Raw genomic sequence first — 24,842 nt, 5'->3', positions numbered from 1 at the left:
AAGAGAATACCCACTCAGCAGTTACCTTGGTTAAGATCCTGTATGTGATGAAAGTTTCAATTGTAGTGACATGGCTCTCCGGTGCGTCAACGGTAATGAAGAGATCCTTTACATCTGGTCCATCTTCAAACTTGATTTGGTTTATCATCGACAAAGGAGATGTTGGCATCATAGGGCTGAAGGAATTCATGTCCATAAGTGAGGCATCCTAAGGAACAAAGCACTTACAAAGTTAACATCAGATATTGGGAACATGGCTCAGTCAAGAAATGGCACAGCATGAGGAGCTGAATTCAGATTCCCAGGACCCACATAAAAACCAGGTGTGGTGGTCCACATCTGTAATCTTTCCACCAGTGAGGCAGACAGAGGGGTTTTCCTGGAGACCTATCAAGGAATACACCCAGTACTGACCTCTGACCACCATGTGTAAGCACACACTCACACACACACACACACACAAGATGCACACTCATTCGCACAGACATGTTCACAGAAACAGATACATACAACACACATACTCATACAAACTGACTACAAAAGAAATAATAGCTCTTCAATTTCAAAGATGTGATAAAAAATGGCAAAATCGAAAAGTACTTCTAGACTCATAGTTTGATATGTTTGGTAATTATTTTATATGGATATTAAACTTTTATTTTCAATCCATGTTTGCTCAAAAATTCTACCTTAAAAATGATGAAGGAAGAGTCATAAATTTTCTTGGACTCCCTTGCTTAAAACGTTTGCATCATCTCTAAAATAAAGCTGAAACTTGCTCCTTAATGCAATAATATTATGGGACAGGAGTGAGTTAAGAAGGTAAAGTCTTCATCTGTGCAGAGGTTTTAGGTTATCTCCATGAATGGTCCTTGTTTGGAATATCAGTCTCAGAAAAGACCCCTGAGCCCAGATGTTTTGGTTCTGTTGCTCTCCTTGTGGAGCTCCTGTCCTTTCCAGGTCTTACTATCTTACCCTTCTTTCATAAGATTCCTTGCATTCTGCCTAAAGTTTGGCTATAGGTCTCAGTATCATGTAGCTCATGGCAGTTCTGTGTCCAAGTGGGTTCCATAGTAATGGGAACAAGGACTGTCTCTGACATGAACTGATTGGCCTGCTCTTCCCCTCAGGGGACAGCAGCCTTACCAGGCCACAGAGGAAGACAATGCAGCTATTCCTGATGAGACCTGATAGACTGGGATCAGAAGGAAGGGGAGGAAGACCTCCTCTATGAGTGGATTAGGGGAGAGGTATGGGCAGGATGGAGAGAGGGGAGGGTGAACTTGGGAGGGGAGGAGGGAGGGAGCTACAGATGGGATACAAAGTGAAGAAACTGTAATTAATTAAAAAGAAAAAAGAAGAAGAAGAAGAAGAAGAAGAAGAAGAAGAAGAAGAAGAAGAAGAAGAAGAAGAAGAAAAAAAAAAAGTCTTAAAAAATAGATTTGGCAAGCCAATAGTGAGTCCGGTTCACAGGGACTAACTAAGCACTTTCCACATTCTTCTGCTTTCTACATGTGACCACAACAACAACAAAAATAATATAATGAAATAAACTCCATCATGGAAGCAGAGTAGCTCTCCCAAGGCACCAAACCTGTCAGCACATGCCAAACCTGCCAGGCCTGTTTTGAATGAAACAGTAAAGGGCTAATTCCATGGTTAATTAGGTTAATCAGATACACAAAAAATGCAGAAACAAGAAATTCCCTGAAACAAAAGTTGAATGAGATAGATATGTCTCATATAATGATATGTTGTGTTTGTGTGTGTGTGTGTGTGTGTGTGTGTGTGTGTGTGTGTGTACATGTGAATGCAGGGGGCTGTAGAAGCCTTTAGAAGATGTCAGATCTGCCCAGAGCTGTAGTGGCAGGTGGTTGTGTACCACGCAATGAGGGTGTTGGGATGAGTGACTTGAGTCCTCTGTAAGAGGACTAAGCACTCATAACACTGAGCCATCTCTACACCCAATGTCATACACACCAAAAAAAGTTCATAAGACCTGTGCCCAGCTAGATTCCAGTGTTTACTATATGCCTGATCAAGAAAAGAAGAACGGAAGAAAGCAAGGAGAAAAAGAAAGGGATAGGGAATGAACCTAGCAGCCACAGAGAAAAAAGGAAAAAAAGCTAACACAAGGTGTTTCAGATGTTGGCACACGTCATGTTGTCCCAGTTAACCAAGATTCACCTAACCTTTGTGGCTGGTGGGTTAGGGGTGAAATGGGTCTGTTACATTTGTTCTTTCCTAACAAAGATGTTCTTCTCAGTTTATTTTTATGTGATTTTCTTTTATGTTTTCAAAATATTCTAAAATCAGTGCATTTGGTTTTATAATAAGAAAATTATATTAAAGTTGCTAGAGTCAATGTTGTATATGCTGATGTTCAGAAGCAGCAAAAGCCGTGATGTTAAGAGGGTTGTCTAGGACCATGTAGCAGGAGGCTTTGAATTAAACATTTTGTTATTTTATATTTTTTTTTTCAGCTCATCAAGGTGACATGGGGAAGTAGGAAATTTTAAAGTACTGCAACAAAAAAAAAGATAATGGTCTAAAATAACATATGGGATGCTATGTAATACAACCCTAAGAAGCCATTAACAGAATTTAGAGCTTCCAAATAAACATTCCACCGGTATGTACCAAAACCCCTTTAAAACACCGTCCCACATAAAGAGTGTTTTTCTCCACGGACAAGTTTTAATTTGGCAGGCAAATGTCCTCCAAGTGTCCCTCCTGCTGCATGTAACCCCGACGCTCCAGCTTTCTTTGTGCCCACCCACTCTGCTCACCACAGCCCACTTCTTTTACCTACTAAGTAATTTTGTGTTCTATTTTCTCTGCTGAAAGTGCAGCCTTTTGTAGAGTGGGAAGGATCTGGGCTGGCTTCTGAGGGCTCACAATACTGATGCATGCAGGGTGGTGTCATAAAAATATGCTTGCATATCCAGCAGAGGAAGAAAATTACAGGCTGAACAGTTAGCAACATGGATGATTTCCGTAGAAGGATTTCAATTACTATGAGTCCCTCAAAAAACATTCTTAAAGCCTCAATAAAACCACTATCCAACGTATTTTAGGTAAGTTTCTCCCCCATAGAAAAGAAAATATGCTGACATTACTTGAAACGTGTACATGTATAACCTGGCATGTATAACTGAGGGAAATAAGTGTTTAAAGATACACAGAAGCAGCTAGCATTTAACCTTTTGTGGTTGGTGGGTTTGGGAAATATATCCTTAACATACGATCTTCTCTAATAAAGAATTCACCCCCACCATCTCTTTCCCCTTCCCTCTCCTTTTCTTCTCTCTCAATTTAGAAACATATATATTATCTTACAGTCTTTTAAGCATTGGGAAAATATATTTTTTATTTTTCTCCCTAGACACGACAGCAGAAGGGAAATGATCTCTATGACAAATCTCTACTTGAATTATATTTAATATCCTTTCCACTGCCAATTCAATGAAAACACATATACAACACCAAGAAAACTAAGATCTGAATATATAATAAAAAAAGAAAGCCAAATACGCTGCAAGATTCCTTGTGTTTTATTTTTATTTCAAAGTGACAGTCCACTGTGAGAGAAAGCATTGGAACAGTTTCTGAAATAAATGTGTAAGAATGGCCAAATTATGTACAAATTAAATGCAGGTTTGCTTGTTGTTACTCTTGGTTCAATAACAGTTTCTGTTATCAGTTCATCAATCATGCCTGCCAACCCCCAAATTCTCCAAACTCTTATTTTGAAGACCTGACACCTAGTACCTTTGAATGTGACATCACTTGATGAGAGGGCCTTTGCATGTCTCTATGTGTTCATGCATCCTCAGGTATGTGTGGATGCACTTATATGGGGTTCAGATGTGTACAGATGTGTTGGAGGGACAGGAGGTGTAACTTCCTCTAGAGCTGTTGGGGTATCTACCTGTCTCAAGCTCCCTAGCTCTATGCATGTAACCAAGCCTAGATTTTTGTTTATTTGGTTGTTATTGTTGTTGTTGCTTTGTTTTTCATTTGTTTGTTTCGTAAACATGGGATTGGGGGAATCAAACTAAGATCTTTGCACTTTACCAACTGGGCTCTCTCTCTACAGGAGACAGGGTTTATATTGGCCTGTTTAAATACATTCATTTGGCCTACACCTCCTGCACTGATCCTACAGATTTGAGTTTAGATACCAGCACCCACACTAGGTAGCTCACAACTGCCTGTAATTCTAGCTCCAGTGGAAATCAAAACCTCTGGTTTCCATGGGAACCCACACCATCACCATGCCACCACCACCCCCTCTACCCCCCTATGTCCACAACACCCTACACACAATTAAAATAATAAAAATAAAACATTAAAAGTAAAAGAAGTTCATTAAAGTGACAGCTAATCATATATAACTGGTTTTACGTAAAAGGTATTTTGTAAAATGGGGAAACATAGATGGAAAAAAAAAGGAATCAAACACACACAAAAAAGCTATGAATGAGCCCAGGTGAGGAACATGGGATAGATCCTTCACTTACAGCCCAAGAAAGAAGCCTTACTCTTGAAGTGTTGGTCTCCAGATTTGGGAATGCACCATTTTTTTTGTTGCTGGCATGCCCAGTCTGTTGATCATTTGTTACAGCAGCGCTAGCAAACTTAAACACAGTGTTTCCACTCTTACCTTTGCACGGTGTAAACACCTGAGGGTGAAGGGAAGGGTGGAAGGCAGACAGACCATGAAGTTGCTTGCTCTACTGGTTTCCTTTTTTTTTTTTTTTTTTTTGGTAGGCTAATACCCAGATCCAGTTATGATTCCCAGGAGAGGCCTCAGGCTCCCTCATGCTTCCCAAACTCTGCAACTGAAATAAATGAAATCCGCAGTCGAAAACTTAAGATCCAGGAGAGCTTGTCAATAATTGAATGTTCAGAAGATAAACACCAGAAGAAATACATTCAAAGGTGAGACATGGCCTCTCCGAGAGGTGGACTTTCTTAACATACCCCACTAACAAGCTACTTGGGGATCTCTCATGAATAGAACATGAATCGCTCTGATAATGCTAAATCGCATCCGCCATCTGTGCCCAGACAACAATTTTCTTTTTTACAAGTAGAGGGGGTAGAGAAATCAGTGTGAGAAGTGTGATAAATCAGAATACTGGCATGAAAAGGCCATGCGAATAAAATTGCTGAGGCACAGGAAACAAGAACACCAAGAGACATCTGGTTAAAAAAAAAAAAAATTAAAAAAAAAAATAAAAAAGCAACGTGAAGTGGAGGGAGGTTGAGAAGCTGTTGTAAAAAGGGACACTCATCTTGATAGACCTAAATTTAGGCTTGCCAGCTGTGTTTTGATTTACAAATCCTTCCAATCTGCCTGCTTATAATAATAATAATAAAAATAAATGAGACAGGCCCAGGAAGAGTGCTGAAGACATGATTGGAGGAAATGCTACCACTGCCGTACTCTGTAACGGAGCACACAACATTCTAATCTTGTTTGACATAATTTCCATTTCTCTGTAGTGTATACATCCTTGTATGCATATACCACAATTCGATCAGCCACTCCTCAGTTTCTTTTATCTTTTAATTTCTTAAAAGTGCTGCCTTGGACACAATGAAGTCTCCTTGGGCTTTGTGCACTACAGTAACATTCTGAACAAAGACATTTTCTTGCATAATTTTACTTGACACAATTTTCCCTCCAGGAGGGAAAAAAAATCTATGCTATATAATTACACTATTCTTTGTCTCTACCAGAGCTCATGCGGAGATTTAATTACCGGTGCAATGATATTGAAAGCCAGAGAGATCCTGACTTTTCAGAAGTTTAATTTCTCATTTGCAGTCTTTTAGAAAGGTCATCTATAACCTGGGATCACACAGTAGAAAGGCCACGAGCACACCTACTCTTTTTAAAATGTTGTACTTATTGTGGGGTGGGGCCCCACACTGCAGCCCACGGGTAGAGGGCAAGGAATGACTCTTAGGGCGTGGTTCTCTCTGCCCACTGTGGGCGCTGGGGATGGAACTCAATCATCAGACTTCAACAGCAACGTCTTTTATCAGTTGAGCCATCTCACCAGCCGGCACATTGCTCTATCAGGAGACTCCTGTAGTTCTCACAGCGCTTACATTAGTTCCCTGGAGAGCAGCATGACAGAAGGGACTCAGCACCTTGCCTCCTCCTGTATTCTGCTGTCTCATGCCTCCTCAGTTTCCCGTCCCCTTCAGAAACTGAAGCAGCAAGACGCCCTTCCTGAATGGGGCCTCCTCATCTTGAAATACCAGCTTCCAAATCCATGCTATTTTTTTCTTCATAAATTGGTCAAACTCAGGTATCATAGCAACACAGAAAGGATTCTGATATTGTATATTAAAAGAAAAAAATCCATGAATTTGGGAAGGCCTCACCTCAATTCAATTCAAGTTTAGACCAAAGTTGTAAACTTGGTCAAGTTACTTGGCTTCTCTGACCTCCAATTTATCAGTTGCAAACTCTCAGAAAAATCCGTATTTTACCCTGAATCATGGAGGGGCAGTGAGGAGAAGATACTAAATAAATAATAAATGTGATGTATGCAATGTGGGTTGGACAAGGTCGGTGTGCATTATCTTTGTCAATAATAAACCAAACAGTAAATACCTGGAGATTCTTAGGTTATCTCAGCTTGGGCGTTCTAATAGGAAATTGGCTGCAGACAGTGTACAAATGAATGCGTGAACCTGTGCTCCGACAAAACTTTAATTACAAAATAATTCCAGCCACATCTATCCCTGTTTATGTTATAGGTACTGGACAGACAGCTACATGATATGTAAACTGTTTATATTTTAAATACAACGGAATATTCTATTAGATTCATATTTATTTTTTACTTTTCGTGATGATGAGATTGAACTCACAGCATTATTTATGTTCTGCAAGTTCTCAGTCACTGAGCTATATCCTCAGCACAAAACTCATCTTAAAAGCTTAAAAAAGATGGTACATTTAAGTATGATAGAGATATAGTCATGATTAAGGAAAAAAATATCTACTAGCTTTCTTTGTGGTATTTTCATGGAATTCACAAATACAAAATAGGATTTTTTTTTTTTTTTAATGATTGGCACCCACACGTGTGCCTCAGTAACAAATACTGCTCTACGGTTTCAAAGCTATTTACACCAGGAATGCTAAGTCTGCACATGATAACAGGCCTACTGAAACAGCCTTTTTAAAGCCAGTCTGGGTTATTGGATGCATACAGGAGACATCAGCCAACTTTCCAATTGTGGATTCAGCGATGACTAACTGGAAACAGAGTAAGCCAAGAAAAGTACTCTAATCAGAACTTCTAAAGAGGTTGGCAGTATGGATCCTACAGACATACTGTGCTGCACACTCAGCTAGAGCTTATAGACAGAACTGTTTCTAACACAGCCCGTGGGCTGTGCTCTTAAGTCATGGGTAAAATGGCTCTTATAACATAACAAGCTAAAAACAGTCTCCTAAACAAAGATGTGGTCTTGGTAGATGTTTCCAGGGAAAGGGCGTAGATAACACACATAAATCATTTGATTTATAAATCATTTCTGGGAAGACATAATATATACTTACACACATACTAGAGAAAGACAAAGTAGACACATTGAATATTCTCATTTCTTAGTAATTATAAATAAACTGGTACATACTTCATATAACAATATCCACAAAAAGGGATTCATGCACAAGGTAGAACATTTAGGAAACATTCACAGATAGCTGATATCTTTGTCAATAATAATTGAGAAATATATGTTCTACTTATTCCAAATGAAAAGAACCCTACATCCTAAATTGCATCATCACAGAGCCTCCTCTGACAACAGGATAGTTTTTTTATATCCCACACTGAACTAAGTAGTCACATTTATATCTCCACCTAGACTATCAATATAGTACCATAATATCTACTTAAAAAATAAAAAGCTGGGCGTGGTGGTGCATACCTTTAACCCCAGAACTCAGGGAGGCAGAGACAGAGGGAGCACTGTGAGTTTGAAGCCAGCCTGCTCTGCAAATCAAGTCCAGGACACTAAAAAAACCAAAAACCAACCAACCAAAAACAAAACAAAACAAAACCTCCAAAAACATAAGCTCCAAAAAGATAAAAATATGCTTGTATGATCCTTGGAAGATCTCATTACAAAGTAAAAAGCACCCACCCGAAGCACAATAGCGAACCCTGAGCCTCCTAAGTGGGATCAAAATTTTAGTTAATCTGCTCAACAAACCGATGTAGGTAAGTGTGATTTAACTGCCATCCAGATTTTAGTATTGGAATACTAAAATTTACAGAGCTAACATATGATCATTGCCACACACACACCCAAAAAAACACTCTCATGGTTTTATTTTGTTTAACAAATGTTTAAGGGGTACCCATCATTTGTCTGTCACTGGTCACTGGGCTGAAGAAATATCAGTGGCCAGGATGGGGAACATGTCTGCTGTCATAGAGCTTGTGTATTAGCTGGTTGGGAAGGAAGTAATACATTTCTTTATAAACAGTAAATAAATAAACTCTAGTAAAACCAAAACCTAACCCTGTGATGCAACGATAGTCTTTGTTGATTTTGTTCAAAGGAGATATGGTTGCGTGCAACTTTACTCCCAGCACTTGAAAGGCTGAGGCAGAAAGATAAAATGGGAGTTTAAGGTACTACTAATTGACACCCGGTCTATAAACACAACAAAACAAACGATTAAGTTTCAGTGAAGAAAGTAGTAAAACTTGAGCCTTGCTGGGGAAAGAGGTGAAGGAGAGGGAAGGAAGGTTGCTGTAAGGCTCATCAGGACAAGTGATGGGTGGGGGAAAGCAGCGGGGAGGGGCACTCTAATGAGACACTGTGAAGGGTTACATTACAAGATCAACAAGCCCAAGGCAAAAAGAGGTAAACTCTGAAGGAAAAAGACAGGAGATGGATGGATAATGAGTTTTGATGAAGGAACAATCATCAAAACATTTGAAAATGTGCTGGGTTAGACTTTCAGGTATTCTCATTGTCTTAGTCAGGGTTTTATTGCTGTGAAAAGATACCATGGCCAAGATAACTCTTACAAAGGAAAACATTTAATTAGTGCTGCCTTACAGTTTCAGAGGTTTAGTCCATTATCGTCATGGCAGGAAGAATGGCGGCCTGCAGGTGGACATGGTGTGGAAGAGCCTAGAGTTCGACAACTTGATCTGAAGGCAGCCAGGAGGAGACTGGAATTCCACACTGGACAGAGCTTAAGCAGAATAGACCTCCAACCCGCCCCCGCCAGTGACAAACTTCCTCCAACAAGGCCACACCTACTCCAACAAAATGCCATTCTCCTAATAGTGTCATTCCTTAGGTGCCAAGCATTCAAACAGATTAATCTGTGTGGGTGGGTGGGTAGGTGGGGATCTCCATGTATCCTCATCTTTGTGTTGTAGGCCTTTGCAAGTGAGGGAAGAATTAAAGAATGAAAGGTGCCCTTGAAATCCACCAGCGTGGTGCTAGTCACATACCAGGACCCTGCTGGGCATCTGTGTTTCCTGCATGGTCTAACTGGGACTACGTATGGGCGTTTTCAGCCAGTTAGAAGCAGTTTATCATAAAACCAATGCAGCTACAGTTAACCTCAATTGCACTTCTATTATGTATTACAAACTAACAGGAATTTTTGCTTTAAAGATATTTAACACTTTATTACAAATTTGGTTTTCTTTCTTCAGAAGGACCCACTGTATTGCCTAAAATTTTTCTTCAGGACCAAAGTCAGAGGTAGCAGGATTCATCCTGTGTGAGGACTATATCCCCTGTTAATTGCCAGGGAATTGGTAATGCCTTTTGTTGAAGGAAAAGCATTCCAGAGGTCTGACAGAGATTTGCTTTGGAAGCAGGATGCGTCTGAACAGAAGATTCCAGAACCATTGCCCATTTCCATCAGCGTACATGTTCTTTTCCTTCTGACACAAGAACAGCATCTTCCAGTTATCAGCCACTTCCTTAGCACAGACTCAAAATGGAGAGGGCTTGTGGCTTAGACTCAGCCTATCAGTGACTCACAGCTCAGTTCCAGCCGACAGGGTAACAGGCAAGAAATAAATGTTAATTGTAAACAAACCACTGAGACCTTGAGATTGATGTACACATCCTTTGAAAAGACAGTGTGCTCAAGAAGTTAAAACAGACTTACACATTCAACTATTTCAGCCTTTGCACAAGAAAAACAATTAGGGTTCTTTGTTTCTTTCTTTTTTTTCTTTTTCTTCTTTTGAAGACTCATCTGCCAAGAATCTGACACATTTGGTCACATATAGTAAGATTTTCATTTTAATTTGAAACAGATTTTATGTTGTTCATATTTCATTGTAAATAATGTTTTTCTTTTTATTGCTTTTTCTTTTCTTTCTTTTTTCTTTTTCCTCTTTCTTTCTTTCTTTCTTTCTTTCTTTCTTTCTTTCTTTCTTTCTTTCTTTCTTTCTTTCTTTCTTTTTGAGACAGGGTTTCTCGGTATAGCTATGGCTGTCTTGGATGCACTTTGCAAACAAGGCTGGTCTGGAACTCACAGAAATTCGCCTTCCTCTGCCTCCCCAAGTGCTGGGATTACATGTCTGCATCACTGCACCTAGCCCTGTTTTCCTTCTTAAAACACACAAAAAAATATCTACCATTCACACCATAGCAATAAAAACATCTATGTGACCAGGAATGATGGCCCAGCCTTATGATTCCAGCACTGAAGAGAAAGAGGGAAAAGAATTCTACATTCAACGTTCAGGTTGGGTTATATGAGACTTGCCTTCAGCAAAGCAAAATCTGACAGAAATTTAAGTTGATACTAAAATTAAAAAAATGTCAAATTATGGTTAGAAATACAACAAAAAATGCACTGCAAAAACTTTATAGTACATTGGTCATTGTACCAAAAACCTGTAATCTCAGCATTCAGGAGGTAGACATAAAAGAACTGAGAGTCTGAGGCCAACCTGAGACATATAAAGAATCCTGGCTTAAGCAAAATAAAACAAAATGTGCCAGATAAAATTCCACACAAGTTATGGTTCTACTCGTAATAAGTAAATCTCTGAAGACAGAAGATAGTAGATTACTGGATGGATTTGGCTGGATATTATCATAGCTATTATCAGAGACTGGTTTACATTCAGTGTCTCACTCAGTTAACTGACTTCTGAAGTTATTCTCCTTACAACAATAGGTGAATTTTAATGTTTGTGAAACGTACCTCAATAAAGTTGGTCTACAAGAGGAAAGAGAGAGCATATATATTAGCACTACTCAAAATAAGCTTAAAAATAAAGGAGCGAGAATCATGGCTCAGCAGTTCAAAGCACATACTGCTCAACCCGAGTACCTCAAATGGGTTCACAGCACTGAATCTCATGCCGCACAGTAGTCCCTAACTCCATCTCCATAGGATCTGATGCCCTCTCTTCTTGTCACCAAGGGCACCTATGCACGCACACACACACACACACACACACACACGCTCAGTTATAATAACAATATTACTTAAAATTATAAATCGACTAAATATTCTTCTTAATTTTAAATAGTCCTTGTTAAATATTTGGATCTTACTGTGTTCTAGTGATTTTTATGTATCTGCTAATAGTTTTATTTCCCCGTTTTATCTGCACTGCAGGCAATGCTGTGAAGTTCATCATGATTGATACAAACACTACCAGTGTTAATCAAATATTCTATTCAAAACAGGCAACTTATTTTCATGACATAATTTTTCACCAACTTACAGGGAAACCTTAAGGTATACATCTCAAGAGATTATGTCAATATGTAACATTATTTGTGCATTTTCTTCAGAAAGGACAAGAGTACAAATAAACACTTGGAGCCGGTAGTTTCTGAATACTCCTGCATCTGAGTGTCCTCATAAACATTGTAGCTACTTGGAAAACTGAAACAAGCTGTCACTTCAAAGATGTGCCTGGGGAAACTACTCCTTCCCTCAAGGATAAAAACATAAAACTGCAGGAAATAAGATATTCTTTTTAGACACCAAGGTCTAAACAATGTTGATAAAGCTTCCCAAAGTATTTGTAACAATCTTCTACTTTGCCCCAGAATGAAAAGCTAGAAACAGACATTTGTATCTGCTTAAAGGAGCTGCTGTCTCCTTCCTTGTTAGAGCAATGGTACCTGGCCTCTTTTAAGGTCAAAGGGCCTTTGCACAGTGGTCACCTAAGACCACCCTGCATCAGATATTTATACTACATTACTATTACACTAGCAAAATTACAGTTATAAAGTAGTAATGAAAACAATTTTCTGGGTAGTGGGTTACCACAACCTGTGATACTGTTTTAAAAGGTTGCAGCATTAGGAAGGTTGAGAACCATGGCTGGAAAGGTCTCTGCTGTTTTCTGCACATGCTTTGCCTTCAAATATCATTCACCACCTTCAGATTTGCTCTACAAACCACCCTCTTCTTACCATGTTACTCCTTTCCTTCCAGACTTATCTTTCAGCCTTATAACCAAGCACTCTGGGTGAGGTGCTAGTGACTTACTTTTCCAAGAATTGATGAGTTTACTGTCATTTCTCACCTTGCATTTGTCCCTTTTCGGACAACACAAAGAGGCAACTTTATCCAGGATCCAGGCTCAACCCTGCTCTGTCATCTGGAAACAACATCACTCACCACTGATTAAGACTAATTTGTTTTCCTTCTTAGTTTTGCATTGGGATTGGAAAAACAATGTAATGCAAACTGACTTTCCTGGAATCATTAGAAAATTATTGTTCATAATTGAGTCTATGAATCTAAAAATGTCAAGGTCCATACCATTTGCTAATACAAACAAATACAAAAATACCAAACATTCCATATCTAATTGTCCTACTCTCCTACCTTCCAGGACCTTAGCTTATTGGAAACAGATGAACAATAAAAGTTTTACAGAGAAGAAAAGTTATCTGTTTATGAGGCAGCATTTATTGGTATTAGATAATTCCCAACAATGTCACGGGGAGCACAGAAGAGAAAGAAATTAACTGTATGTATAGAAAGAAGAGTAATTCTGAGAGGAAGTAGTTCTGAGCTGCACCATAAGTAGCAGGAAAAATTTTGCTTTCTTACTCCCAACAATAATTACACAGAAATAAATTGCACAGAAAGTAAAAAAAAAAAAAAAAAAAAAAATACAGTCAGCTCAAGAGTGGCAAAGGAGCAGATGTAGATCACTATCAGAGATTCCTGTTCCAGAATATACTGAGTCATCCTTTTTGGAATGGCTTCTAAGTTGTTGCATTTTTAAACAGCTCCTAAGATGTGCAATTGATTCTCAGGACACTGAGTTAAAAGGAGCAGAGAAGAGAGCAAAGCTAATGCATGTCCCTGCTTATCAAGAACCTTGACCAGAAAGCTTACTCCCCATCCAAGTGTGTGAGCACACTCGAAAGAGAGGCAACGTGTGGGGAGTAAACACCCAGAGGCTCTGTCAGTCACTCTCAGAGGTTACCCTGTAAATAACTACTCAGAGTGGAGCATGAGAGCCCGAAGCAGCACCCATTCTAACGGTGGGAAGTTAAAGCCTGGCTTGGGACAGGGTTCAGGGAGTAAGTGAGTGGACTGGAGTTCCAATGCTCAAAACCCAGACAAACGCAGCATGGGCAGGGAAGCCCAACTGTAATCCCAACAGAAATGAAAAATTCCCAAAGCAAACTGGCTAGTAAGGGTAGCCAAAGTGGTGAGCTCTGCATTTGATTGAGAGAGCCTATCTCAAGGAATAAGATTGAAGTACAATAAAGGGTACTTCCAGCATCAACATAGGTCTTCCAAATACACACACCTGCTGCTTACGCGCACACACACACACACACACACACACACACACACACTCACACACAGACAGACACACGCACACACACACGTATGTACACATACATGAAAAATGGGAAGGGAAAGACAGAACTCACTATTTCTAACATATGGGCAGATATGATGAGTGAGTGGTGAACAAATGCAAGATAAAGACAGAGTATTCTGTCCTGGATTCCTAAGAAACTATGACACAAACAGAAAATTAAATGGAAAGCAGGACAGTTTGGCCTGCACCTCATGATGGAAGATACAATGACAGTAGTCACCTCATGAACCTGCCACTATGTCTTCCTATCAAAAAGGACTGTATCCCCTCCTAAACCGTGAACCAAAATAAATCTTTCCTCCATTAAAAAAATTTAATAACAACCTGTAATCTCAGCCCAGAGTCAGGCAGATTTATGTGAGTACAAGGCGAGCCTGGTCTACTAAGTGAGTCCAGAACAGTAAAGGCTACACAGATAAACCAAGTCCTGAAAAACTAAATAATAATAATAATAATAATAATAATAATAATAACAATAATAATTAGTAGTAGTAGTAGTAGTAATAACACTACCACCACCAACAACAATATTAAATAACAGGATTGGAAAGAGAAATATTAAGAATTAGTGATTAGAGGGATATTATTCACCATGGGCATTAAGTTGAAGGAATAGGCAAGACATCCATCAACTTAGGATTTTTTCCATTTTATTTATTTTTATTACAATTTATTCACTTTGTATCCCAGCTGTAGCCCCCTCCTTCATCCCCTCCTAATCCCACAGCCCCTCCCTCATCTGCTCCCTGCCCCTCCCCAAGTCCACTGATAGGGGAGGACCTCCTCCCCTTCCCTCTGACACAGCCTATCAGGTCTCATTAGAACTGACTGCATTGTCTTACTCTGTGGCCTGGTAAGGCTGCTCCCCACTCAGGGGGAGGTGATCAAATAGCCTGGCCACTGAGTTCATGTTAGAGACAGTCCCTGTTCCCATTGCTAGAAAACCTACTTGGAGACTGAGCTACTATGGGCTACATCTGTGGTCCTTGATTATCAGTCTTAGAAAAGATCCTGGGCCCAAATTTTTTGGTTCTGTTGCTCTCCTTATGGAGCGCCTGTCCCCTCTAGGTCTTTCATCTCCCCCTTTTTTCAGAAGATTCCCTGCACTCTGCCCAAAGATTGACTGTGAGTCTTAGCATCTGCTTCCATACCCTGGTGCATAGAGTCTTTCAGAGGCCCTTTGTGGTAGGCTCCTGTCCTGTTCCCTGTTTTCTCCCTCTTCTGATGTCTATCCCCTTTGCCTTTCTGAATGAGGTTTGAGCATCTTACCCAGAGTCCTCCTTCTTGATTAGTTTCTTTAGGATGTACAGATTTTAGTATGTTTATCCTATATTATATGTCTAATATCCACTTATACATGAGTATATGCCATATGTTTCTTTCTGCTTTTGGGTTATCTCACTCAAGATGATCTTTTCTAGTTCCCACAATTTGCCTGCAAATTTCATGATTTCTTTGTTTTTAATAGCTGAGTAGTATTCTATTGTGTAAATGTACCACAATTTTTGTATCCATTCCTCCATTGAGGGACATCTGGGTTGTTTCCAGAATCTGTCTACTACAAATAAAGTTGCTATGAACATGATTGAGCAAATGTCCTTGAGCATATTTTGGATATATGCCTAGAAGTGGTATAGCTGGATCTTGAGGTAGCACTATTCCTAATTTTCTGAAAAAGTGCCAGATTGATTTCCAAAGTGGCTGTATAAGTTTATATTCCCCCCAGCAATGGAGGAGGGTTCCCCTTTCTATACATCCTCTCCAGAATGTGTTATCACTTGAGTTTTTGATCTTCACCATTCTGATGTGTGTAAGGTGAAATCTCAGGGTTGTTTTGATTTGCCTTTCCCTGACAACAAAGTATGTTGGGTATTTCTTTAAGTGTTTCTCTGCTATTCGATATTCCTCTATTGAGAATTATCTGTTTAGCTCTGTACCCCATTTTTTAATTGGATTACTTGATTCATTGTTATTTAACTTCCTGACTTCTTTATATATTCTGGACATTAGCTCTCTCTCAGATATAGGGTTGGTGAAGATCTTTTCCCAGTCTGTATGCTGTTGTTTTTGTTCTGATGACAGTGTCCTTTGATCAATGGAATCAAATAAACAACCCAGAAATAAACCCCCACAACTGAGGTTACTTGATTTTTGACAAAGAAGCCAAAACCATACAATGAAAAAAAAGATAGTATCTTCAACAAATGGTGCTAGTCTAACTGGATGTCTACATGTAGAAAAATGCAAATAGACCCATATTTATCACCCTACACAAAACCAAAGTCCACGTGGATCCAAGACCTCAACATAAAACCAGACACACTAAACCTGTTAGAAGAAAACTGGGCAAGAGCCTTGAATTAATTAGCACAGGAGACAACTTCCTGAACAGAACACCAACAACACGGGCTCTAAGATCAACAATCAATAAATGGGACCTCATGCAACTTACAATTTTTTTCCAATGCCCCTCCTGTTAATTTAATATGTTAAGTATAATCTATTGTCACCTCCTCTTACTGGTGGAAAAGGACAGTTCAGCAGCCACACCCTGCTTTCCTCTGGGACCATTAGTCACCCAGCTTGTGCTAACATTTTTAGTGGCAGGACTCAGACTGGCCCTGTAAAATCACTGTCAATTTGGAAACTGCAACAAGAAAACTAAACTGGCTATTTGCACCAGCTGGATCAGGAGAGGCCAGCTTTTCCTGCAGAGAAAAAACCCAGCCTCTGGAGACTCAGGCTATCATGCTCCACCCATAGACTACATGAGTAAGCAGCCAGGGCCTGCCCAGGAGCAGTTCCAAAGGCCAGGCCCTACCCTTGAGGGGTTTCAAGGGCCAACTCCTGCCCTGGAGGACCTCCAATGGTCAGGCCTCAGCACCCTAACCCCCAGACTTCCTTAATGTTCCTAGAGGGAGAATGGCCATGTGCCACAAGAAAAAAAAAATCTCACCAATCCCTGACCTTGCCCCAAATCAGGCCACATAATTCTTCCTGGGAGTATGTGTGTGTGTGTGTGTGTGTGTGTGTGTGTGTGTGTGTGTGAGAGAGAGAGAGAGAGAGAGAGAGAGAGAGAGAGAGAGAGAGATTTTGTGGTTTTTCTTGGCTCTCAGCTGTTTCTGGCCCTGCCTCCCCTCCGCTCAAGCAGAATTGTAACACTTCCACTGGGGAAGCCTCTCCCCTGGGAAGAAACACTTAAAAATGACTCAACCTTGAATTAAACTCAACTTTGCTGATTTTTGGCTCTTCAGGCCTGCTCATGACCCTCCAACTGTAAACACTTAACTCACCCAGCCCAGGATAGGTCTTCATAAAGAGTGAAGAACAAACCTAAGTATTTCCTGAGCTAAAGTACATTGCCCCTTCTGAAGACTTTCTTCACAGCCATGGTCACCAAAACTCAACCTTAGTGAGTATCACTGCTTATTCTCCTTCAGGGTGTACAGAGGGCAGGGGCAGAATTTGGGGACAGCAATGCTGTAGTAAGTTTTCTCAGCTCTAGTGCCAACAGAAGATGATAGTATTAGTCTGGTGCTAAGCCTTAACAGCTTCTCAGGCTCTCCCTTAATACAGCTTCCCAGAGAATGGATACGGCATCCTCATTTGGAGACAAGACGGTTGTTGTTTGCCATTTCTGGCACAAGTCTAACAACTCTTCCTCAAACCCCTGTCAAAGCAGGAGGGTGGAACAACCTCAGAGGAGACACAGACAGTTCAGGTTATAGCAGACTCAATATGCCTTATGACCTTGAAAAAGTGACATTTGTTTAGATGCAGTAGTGTGCTATTTGATTGTATTGATCTTCCAGGTACCAAAATCCGTATGAAATGCTTCCTCATCAAACAGTCCTATAAACAGTTCTTGTCTAACTTAAGTGTAAAGTTTCATCCTTTAATATTATAACTGATCACACATGCTAACTCAAACAGAGAATGTGGGGATTTCATACTTTTCCTTCCCTCCTTTCTTCCTTCACTTAGAAAATAATATACAAGAGCACTTCACATATAAGAGAGCTGTGATTGCACAGAGTGGCATTTCTAGTGGGCGGAAACAGTTCTAGATGAGTTCTATAGTCATTTATTCCCCCTGCTCTTCTCCCACTCCTTCCCTCCCCCCAACCTCCTCTGCTCTACTTTCATCTCTCTGAGCCACAATACAGAAGCAGGCCTTAGGGAAAAAGGGGCAGAGACATTCATTTAATCCTCATATTTACTGTTTGTCTTCATCTGAGTCATAGCTCTTCAATGACCTTCCCCAGAGAAACAACTTTCTAATTTTCTAATCAGTGGAGTTAGGATTTCAAATACGGGCAATGGCGGTTGTCTCTGGTCCTGACCACTAATACTATTCCTTGGTTGCATTTCCATTTATAATGACTACTAGAATCTTCCTCATTAATTCTCAGCCCAATTAAATGTCACAGCCTGCCCCCAAAACCACTATTAAAACTTGTCAAGATGGGAATGTTGAGGACATTACACAGACTTGGTAATTGTTATACTTGCTACTGCCGTGCAACAAGCCATCCCAAAATGTATCAGTTCGGGACTACAAATATAGCTTAGTGGTAGAATACTTGCCTTGCATGCATAGGACCCTTAATTCAATATCCAGTACCTCAAAATAAGTACGTAATAGCCAATATGTCTGAAACAAACTCATTCTATATATAAAATATAGGATATATATATTCTATATTTTACTATTTCAGTGATGACTTGAGTCTTTTCCACTGGCCTTAAATAGGAATTGATGCCTGAAGCCAACAGGAATGTCAGGTTTTGCAATCAGTTATACAGACATTTCCCTCGCCATTTGATGCTGCATGGCCCCTGGACTCTGGCTGGGCAGCAACACAGATTCCAGGGCCATCTTACAAGTTGGAGGTCTTTGGCTGTGCTTCTGAGAGCATACCAGATCTGAAGGAAGTATATGGTTAGATTTTCAGACAGTGCCCCGCTGAACAAAGAGGACCTGGTGGCTCCTTTCACCAGAGCAACACCATTTCCATTGTGCCATATCAGTCAAGGTGGTCACATCCAGAGATTCCAGGAAAGAGACATAGATCACTTTGCTTAATCGAAGCTGGTAGGTCACATCATAGATGAACACATGAAATGAGAGATACAAAGGGGTAATATTTACTTGAAGCTACGCTCTACCTTTTGATACTATGTATAGTCTAACCAAGTTATCCTTCATTTTCAACCACAGGTTCCATCTGTCTATGTGCTGTAGGCCACAAGGTGTGTCCGTATGATAATATCACCTTGGCAGCTTCCCTGGGAGGAAATATAACATGCTATCAAAGGAAGGTAAAAGGGAGCTCAGAAAACATGCTCTATGTTGTCTCCCTACATGACTGCAACTGTGCTGGCTGGAGGTGTGTTGATCGGTAAGTACAGTTACAGTCAGCCCTTTCTGCACAGCTCCAGCCTTCAAGAGCAGAGCAGAGCAATGCTAATGGCTTTTTGTTACTATCAGACTGTCCATGCTTCACTGGACCTTGCTTGCTCCTTAATGCAGACCATAAATTCTATAAATAATCCCTGCATTGATATCTCACCTGGGTATTGATTGATAGATCATCTAACACAAAATAGAGATTGGGAAAAAAAACATGAAATGTACAGGTTTCCAGATATAGATATAGAAGATAGACAGATAGATAGATAGATAGATAGATAGATAGATAGATAGATAGATAGATGATAGAGACATATATCTCAACTGTCTTCTAATACTTGAATATTTGATATACTCATTGGCTGGTATAGTATGCCCATTGGTCACTCTGTGGTTTTTATATGGTCTTAGTTTTGTCTTCAGGCTTTATGTCTTAGGAACTTTTTGTCAGTGTGTGGTCACTGGGGTGGAAAGCCAAACAAGGCTGGATCTGCTGAGGGAGCCTTAGGCTTAAAGGAATGCTTATGGGACTTGGTTCATTCAAGATGGTCTTTAATATAAAATGTTCCTGTTTGGAAATGTGATAGTTCCCTTTTCCCCATCCTTCTTCCATATGATACCATTCACAGAGGCCTTCTCCACACTTGAGCTGATAATCATATCATGTCCCTGAGCCTCTATCACCTGTGATAAGTAAGCATCTTTTATTCATAAAGTAGCTGACCATTAGGTATTCCATATTAATAATGAAAAGCCTGACTATCTCAATAATTATAACCTATTATCTCTCAAAAATAACAATTTCTATAAGAATGTGGTATTCTTTTAAACCCTCCCAAAATAAACAAGCCTGCTACTAAATTTCTATTTAAGTATAACAAAATCTTAAATTTTCCATATTCATACAAGACATATTGGCTTCTATGGATCAGCTCTTTCTTGCCAAAGATTATAAACAAAACACAAAATTACCCATTCTGTGACTTTGCTAAAGATTGAACTAGGAATACTCCTGGTCCTTATCTTTCAGAACTTCTGTATCGTCCATTTTAATGGACTTATTTTACTTTTAATTCATCTGAACATACGTGTGTCTGTGCATGTGTGGATGTGGAGGTGGCCATGGAGGCCAGGATCCCCTGGAGTTACAGGTGGTTTTGAGTTGCCCCACATGGGTGCTGGGAACTGACCTCGGGTCCTCTGTAGGAGCACCAAGTGCTCTTAACCACTGAGATATCTCTGCAGCTCTGGTCTATTATTTTTTAAACTCATACTTACTGATTCTTTTTGGAAGTATAATCCTCAAAAACAAGTAGAGGTGATGGCATATAACAAAAATAAGGGCAGTTTTATATGTATATATTATTTTCAAAAGATGGTAATTTTTTCCCCGGACAAGCAGAGCATCTGACTGTAGCTCAGCAGGTAAAGCACTTGCTTCACAATGTAAGTGATGCAGTTTTGATCCCCACAACCAAAGTAAAAGGCTGGGTGGGGCTGGCTATGGTCTACCTATTAATTCCAACATGGGAGACAGACAAAGGCACTCCCCTGAACCAAGCTGACCATCCAGATGAGCTAAAATGCCATCTCTGGGCTCACAGAGTGAGCTTACTTCAATATACATGCTGAAGAGTGAACATGGAAGACACCTGACGTCAACCTTGGGTTTCCAACTGCAAATGTACATGTAACACACACACACACACACACACACACACACAACATTCATTTATGTGTGCAAAAAAGAGGAGGGAATTAGTTAATATTTTTCTTTGATCTCATTGTGGCCGTGTTCTAAGACAATTTTCACATGCTTTCAGTCATTTGCATATTTTTCTTTTTACTTTTTTGCCTATGTCATTAGTTACGTCATTAGTTGTGTCATTAGTTGTCTCCTTTAGTTATTCGTTTAAGTCAATACCTGCTGCATTTCCTCAGTGAATATTTGAAAACTCGAACCACCGCCTAGTTTTTCTTTCCATTCCTCCTGGTGTATGTGAAAGCTTAGTGTTTGTCTTATCTTGGCATCTTGACTTCAAGACTATGAAGAAGAAACAGATATTGCAGGTTTTTTCCTAAGAATGCATAGAGCATCTTATAGAAAACTATGTATTTGCTGTGCGTATGGGATATCTTTGGGTAGAAAAATGTTTCAGTCAGTTGAAGTTCTTATTCTTGTGGTAGATTCTGGAAAGGATATCCGTTATACACTCACAAACAGTCCATGGAGAAAAAGTGGCTATAAATGTGAATGTCATCAGTTTTAAAGTACTAAGGGGCAGTGAGAGTTGGCTTCCTAGATACTGAGCAGACTCCATTCTGGACTAGGCTGGATGGTGGTAGAACTCCTGAGAGAGGCAGGCTGCAGAAGAATATGGGAAAGAATGGGTCCAATGGAGTCCTTCCTAATTTTGCTTGACTAATTGTGGTTAATGGTTGAAAGCTTTAACTGCTTGGCATAAGCTTGAGTAGATGAATGCTCTTCTAGAATGGTATTCTCTCTAGACTTTAACCAGTGCTACACCCTGACATTTCAGCTTCTAAGGGCATAGTTCTTAACTCTCTCTAGGCAGCAAGCACATGATATATGCAGCAGCAAGGAGGGCAGGTGCAGGTGTACAAGCCTGAAATGTACAAAGCCTGAAAACCCATCTTTGTAAAAGAATACAAATCCACTGGCACAGCAACATGAGGAGAGGATGGCTTCCAGGCATAACCTTCAAAAGGATACCTCAGCAAATGGCTGGAATTCTGGGGAGAGTCCACTTATTCTGACACTACTTCAGACCATTTCATAGGATTGTTCATTCAAATGGCTTACGGCTGCAACCCGTCACTTCCTTCTCACCTAGAATATCTGTAAGTCCAGAAATCCCCAACATTCCATAGACCCAAGGAAACAAACAGCTCTTCCATCTCAACCATCTCAGGGCCTCACTGAGACAGGGATTCTCCATGGAGACAGGTCTAGGGAAAAGGGGCTATCTGGAGGGTTACAGCAATAGCAGAGGATTTCGATATGCAACCTCCAATCTCAACAGCCCACCCTTAGTTCTAGAAGTCCCACACTGATCTGAACAGAAAAAACAAAACAAAACAAAAAACAACGTAGTATTGGGACACTGGATGGCTCAGTGGAGAGAGGTGATTGCTACAGGGTCTAATGATCTGGGTTTAATCCCCTAGAACCCACATGGTAGAAGAAGAGGGCAGAATGCAGGTGATGCTCTGATCTCCACCTGTGCACATAGGCACACGCACGCACATATACACACACAAACAAATAAATAAATATTGAATTTTAGTGTTGAAACTAAACATGAAACGATTCAGTTTTGTAATTTAAATAAGTAGAAAAGCTAAGCACACAGAACTGTGATACACGGCCTACCTGTCTGTTTAGGATGCAACTGGGTGCCCCATTCCACGTCTAAAAGATGCCCAATGGAAGTTTGTGAGTTAAGCTCAGGAGTCCAAGTGTGTGGGTTACTTGCTAACTTCTGTTTGACAGTGGTATGTAGGTGCGTCGTTTTAACATCTCAAGGTAACATTTAACTTTTGTACAGAGGCCTCAGTTATTGATACAGTCTTGCCATTGAGCTCAGGGCTTCCATTATCTGCACCTTTGAGAAAATTCTGTGACCCTGGACTGTGCCACAAAAGGTATTATTTTGTTTCCAACTTTCCAGAAAGTGCAAGTTTCAGGCCCTAGGCACCAAGTCAGTGCCCATCAGTCCATTTCTGTCCAATTTTAAGACGAACTAGGGAGTGCCTTTGAGGCTAGATTTCCAAGGCAAATGGGAAGGAACTATGCAGACTGCAGGTGGGGGTTGGAGCAGAGTCACTCACTGCCCAACTTAAAGTCTTAACTCCGCTTCTGGTGGAGGCTGGGCTTTCTCCAGCTGAAAGGATTTCTACACCTGATGGTCACAGGTTTCCAGACTCCCATAGGATGTGACTCAACTCTCCCATTCACTCATAACAGTAAATCACAAATCACTTCCCTGCACTAAAGCAATTGCTCTCCTAGACTTCAGAATTGTCAAGAAGCCTGAGGCGAAGGAGCAGCTTCAGGCCACCCGCCCACGGTAAGGAATGTCCCTGTCAAGCAAGGAAAAATGAAAAGGGCGTAGGTAGAGAATCAGAACTTTTCAGACTCCCTAAACCATGGCCCTGCTACTGATAAGGTCAAAGTGCCGCCGAGGAGGGAGCGGTTACTTAGGTCTGGGTGCACTGTCCCCAGTTCCCAGCTCGGGATCTGTCTGGGAGTTGAGTCACCCTGGAACTTTCCCTGCACTGGCAGCCCCCGCCACGGCCACGGCTACAGCAGTCCCCTGCCCTCACCTTACTGAACACCTCCAGGTCGTCCCCGTCCTCGTCCAGATCCAGCACATCGGCCTGCAGCAGGCTGCAGGAACCGCTGCCGCTCGGGATCGGGGCGCCGCCCCGCGGGCTCTCCCCGACCGCCAGCTCCGAGGAGCCCGACGCTAGGCGCTCGCCGTCCATCCCGGCAGTGCGCGCCCAGCCGGCCGCCGCTGCCAGCCCGCTCCCCCGCGCGCGCCCATTGGCTCCCAGGGCGTCCCGCGCCTCCCTGGCCAGCCCAGCTCCTGCCCCTCGGCCCTGCGCAGACGCGGAACTGCAGGAGAGCAAGGCGCCGAGCCTGGGCGGGAGAGCCCCGGGGCCTGCAAATTCCACCCCCAGCCTGGCTCCGCTGCTGCCAGGCTTGAGATCCCTACTCTAGGAACCTCGCCAAGGGTGGGCAATGGAGACCCTGAGGACGGGAGGTGGCGTTCTTGCGCCGGCACAGGCACAGCTATGGGCCACCAGGTCTGTGGGTGAGGTGGCAGGGTCTAAATGCACAACCAGCTGACCCAGCCTCGTTTCCTGAACCAAAATGTGCCTTTTCTCCTGGGTTGTGACTTTATTTTTCCCTCCGGAGTCAATCTTTACAGAGACTAATGCAAAAATTAAAGACACCAGAACTTCTTGGTTTCCGATTGATTTTTTTTTTTTTTTTTTTTTTTTTTTGACCCAGTGATTGGACTTGTGGTCGTTTTACTGTCAAGTCAAGGAAGCTGAGGCTGAAAAATTATTTTCAGCTACTTTCTAATGTAACTTTCTCCTGGAAGTCTTCCTGAAGTTAATGCTCAAGAATGTTTCCAAGCTCCAAGGACTGCCAGCAGGCCTGGGTACTGCACGGAAAAAGAAACAATCTTGCATGTTTTTTTTTTTTTTTTTCTTACTGCCAGTACAACGTTGAAACTATTTAGTTGTTTGCTCATTGCTTATTTTTTATAGATCCAAAATTAATGAAAATTGAATGCAAATTGATATATGTTAGAACTAGATTCAAATTTCATTACTTATTCCTTTCAGCCTCATCTTTTTTTTTTTTTTCTGTTTAAAATTTGTAAGTAAAGGAAGATTCGTGTAAGAGTCAAGTACAGGGGTGCATACCTGTGGTTTTCAATACAGAGTAGGCTGAGGCAAGAGGCCTTCCAGTTCGAGGCCAGCTGATATTAACACAG

At 41.0% G+C, this 24,842-nt stretch overlaps 1 protein-coding gene across 3 annotated transcripts in view; it reads right to left on the bottom strand.

Moving 5' to 3' along the window:
- The window catches only part of Snx7 (sorting nexin 7), a 94,365-nt gene extending 70,496 nt beyond the window's left edge, over window positions 1–23,869 (bottom strand). For 2 of the 3 annotated variants that reach the window (XM_060392823.1, XM_060392824.1), the window contains exons 1-2: window positions 23,659–23,869; window positions 26–208 (exon numbers count right to left, since the gene is read on the bottom strand). In XM_060392823.1, the coding sequence (XP_060248806.1) occupies window positions 26–208; window positions 23,659–23,820 (345 nt within the window). In that variant the 5' untranslated portion in view covers window positions 23,821–23,869. The remainder of the gene's footprint in view (window positions 1–25; window positions 209–23,658) is intronic. The other variant, XM_060392822.1, reaches the window with a different exon arrangement.
- Window positions 23,870–24,842: the final 973 nt, after the last annotated feature.

This window comes from Meriones unguiculatus, chromosome 10 (assembly GCF_030254825.1).
Source record: "Meriones unguiculatus strain TT.TT164.6M chromosome 10, Bangor_MerUng_6.1, whole genome shotgun sequence".
NCBI lineage: Eukaryota > Metazoa > Chordata > Mammalia > Rodentia > Muridae > Meriones > Meriones unguiculatus.
Note: the sequence above shows the minus strand (reverse complement) of the source record. Positions and strands in the feature narration are given on the sequence as shown.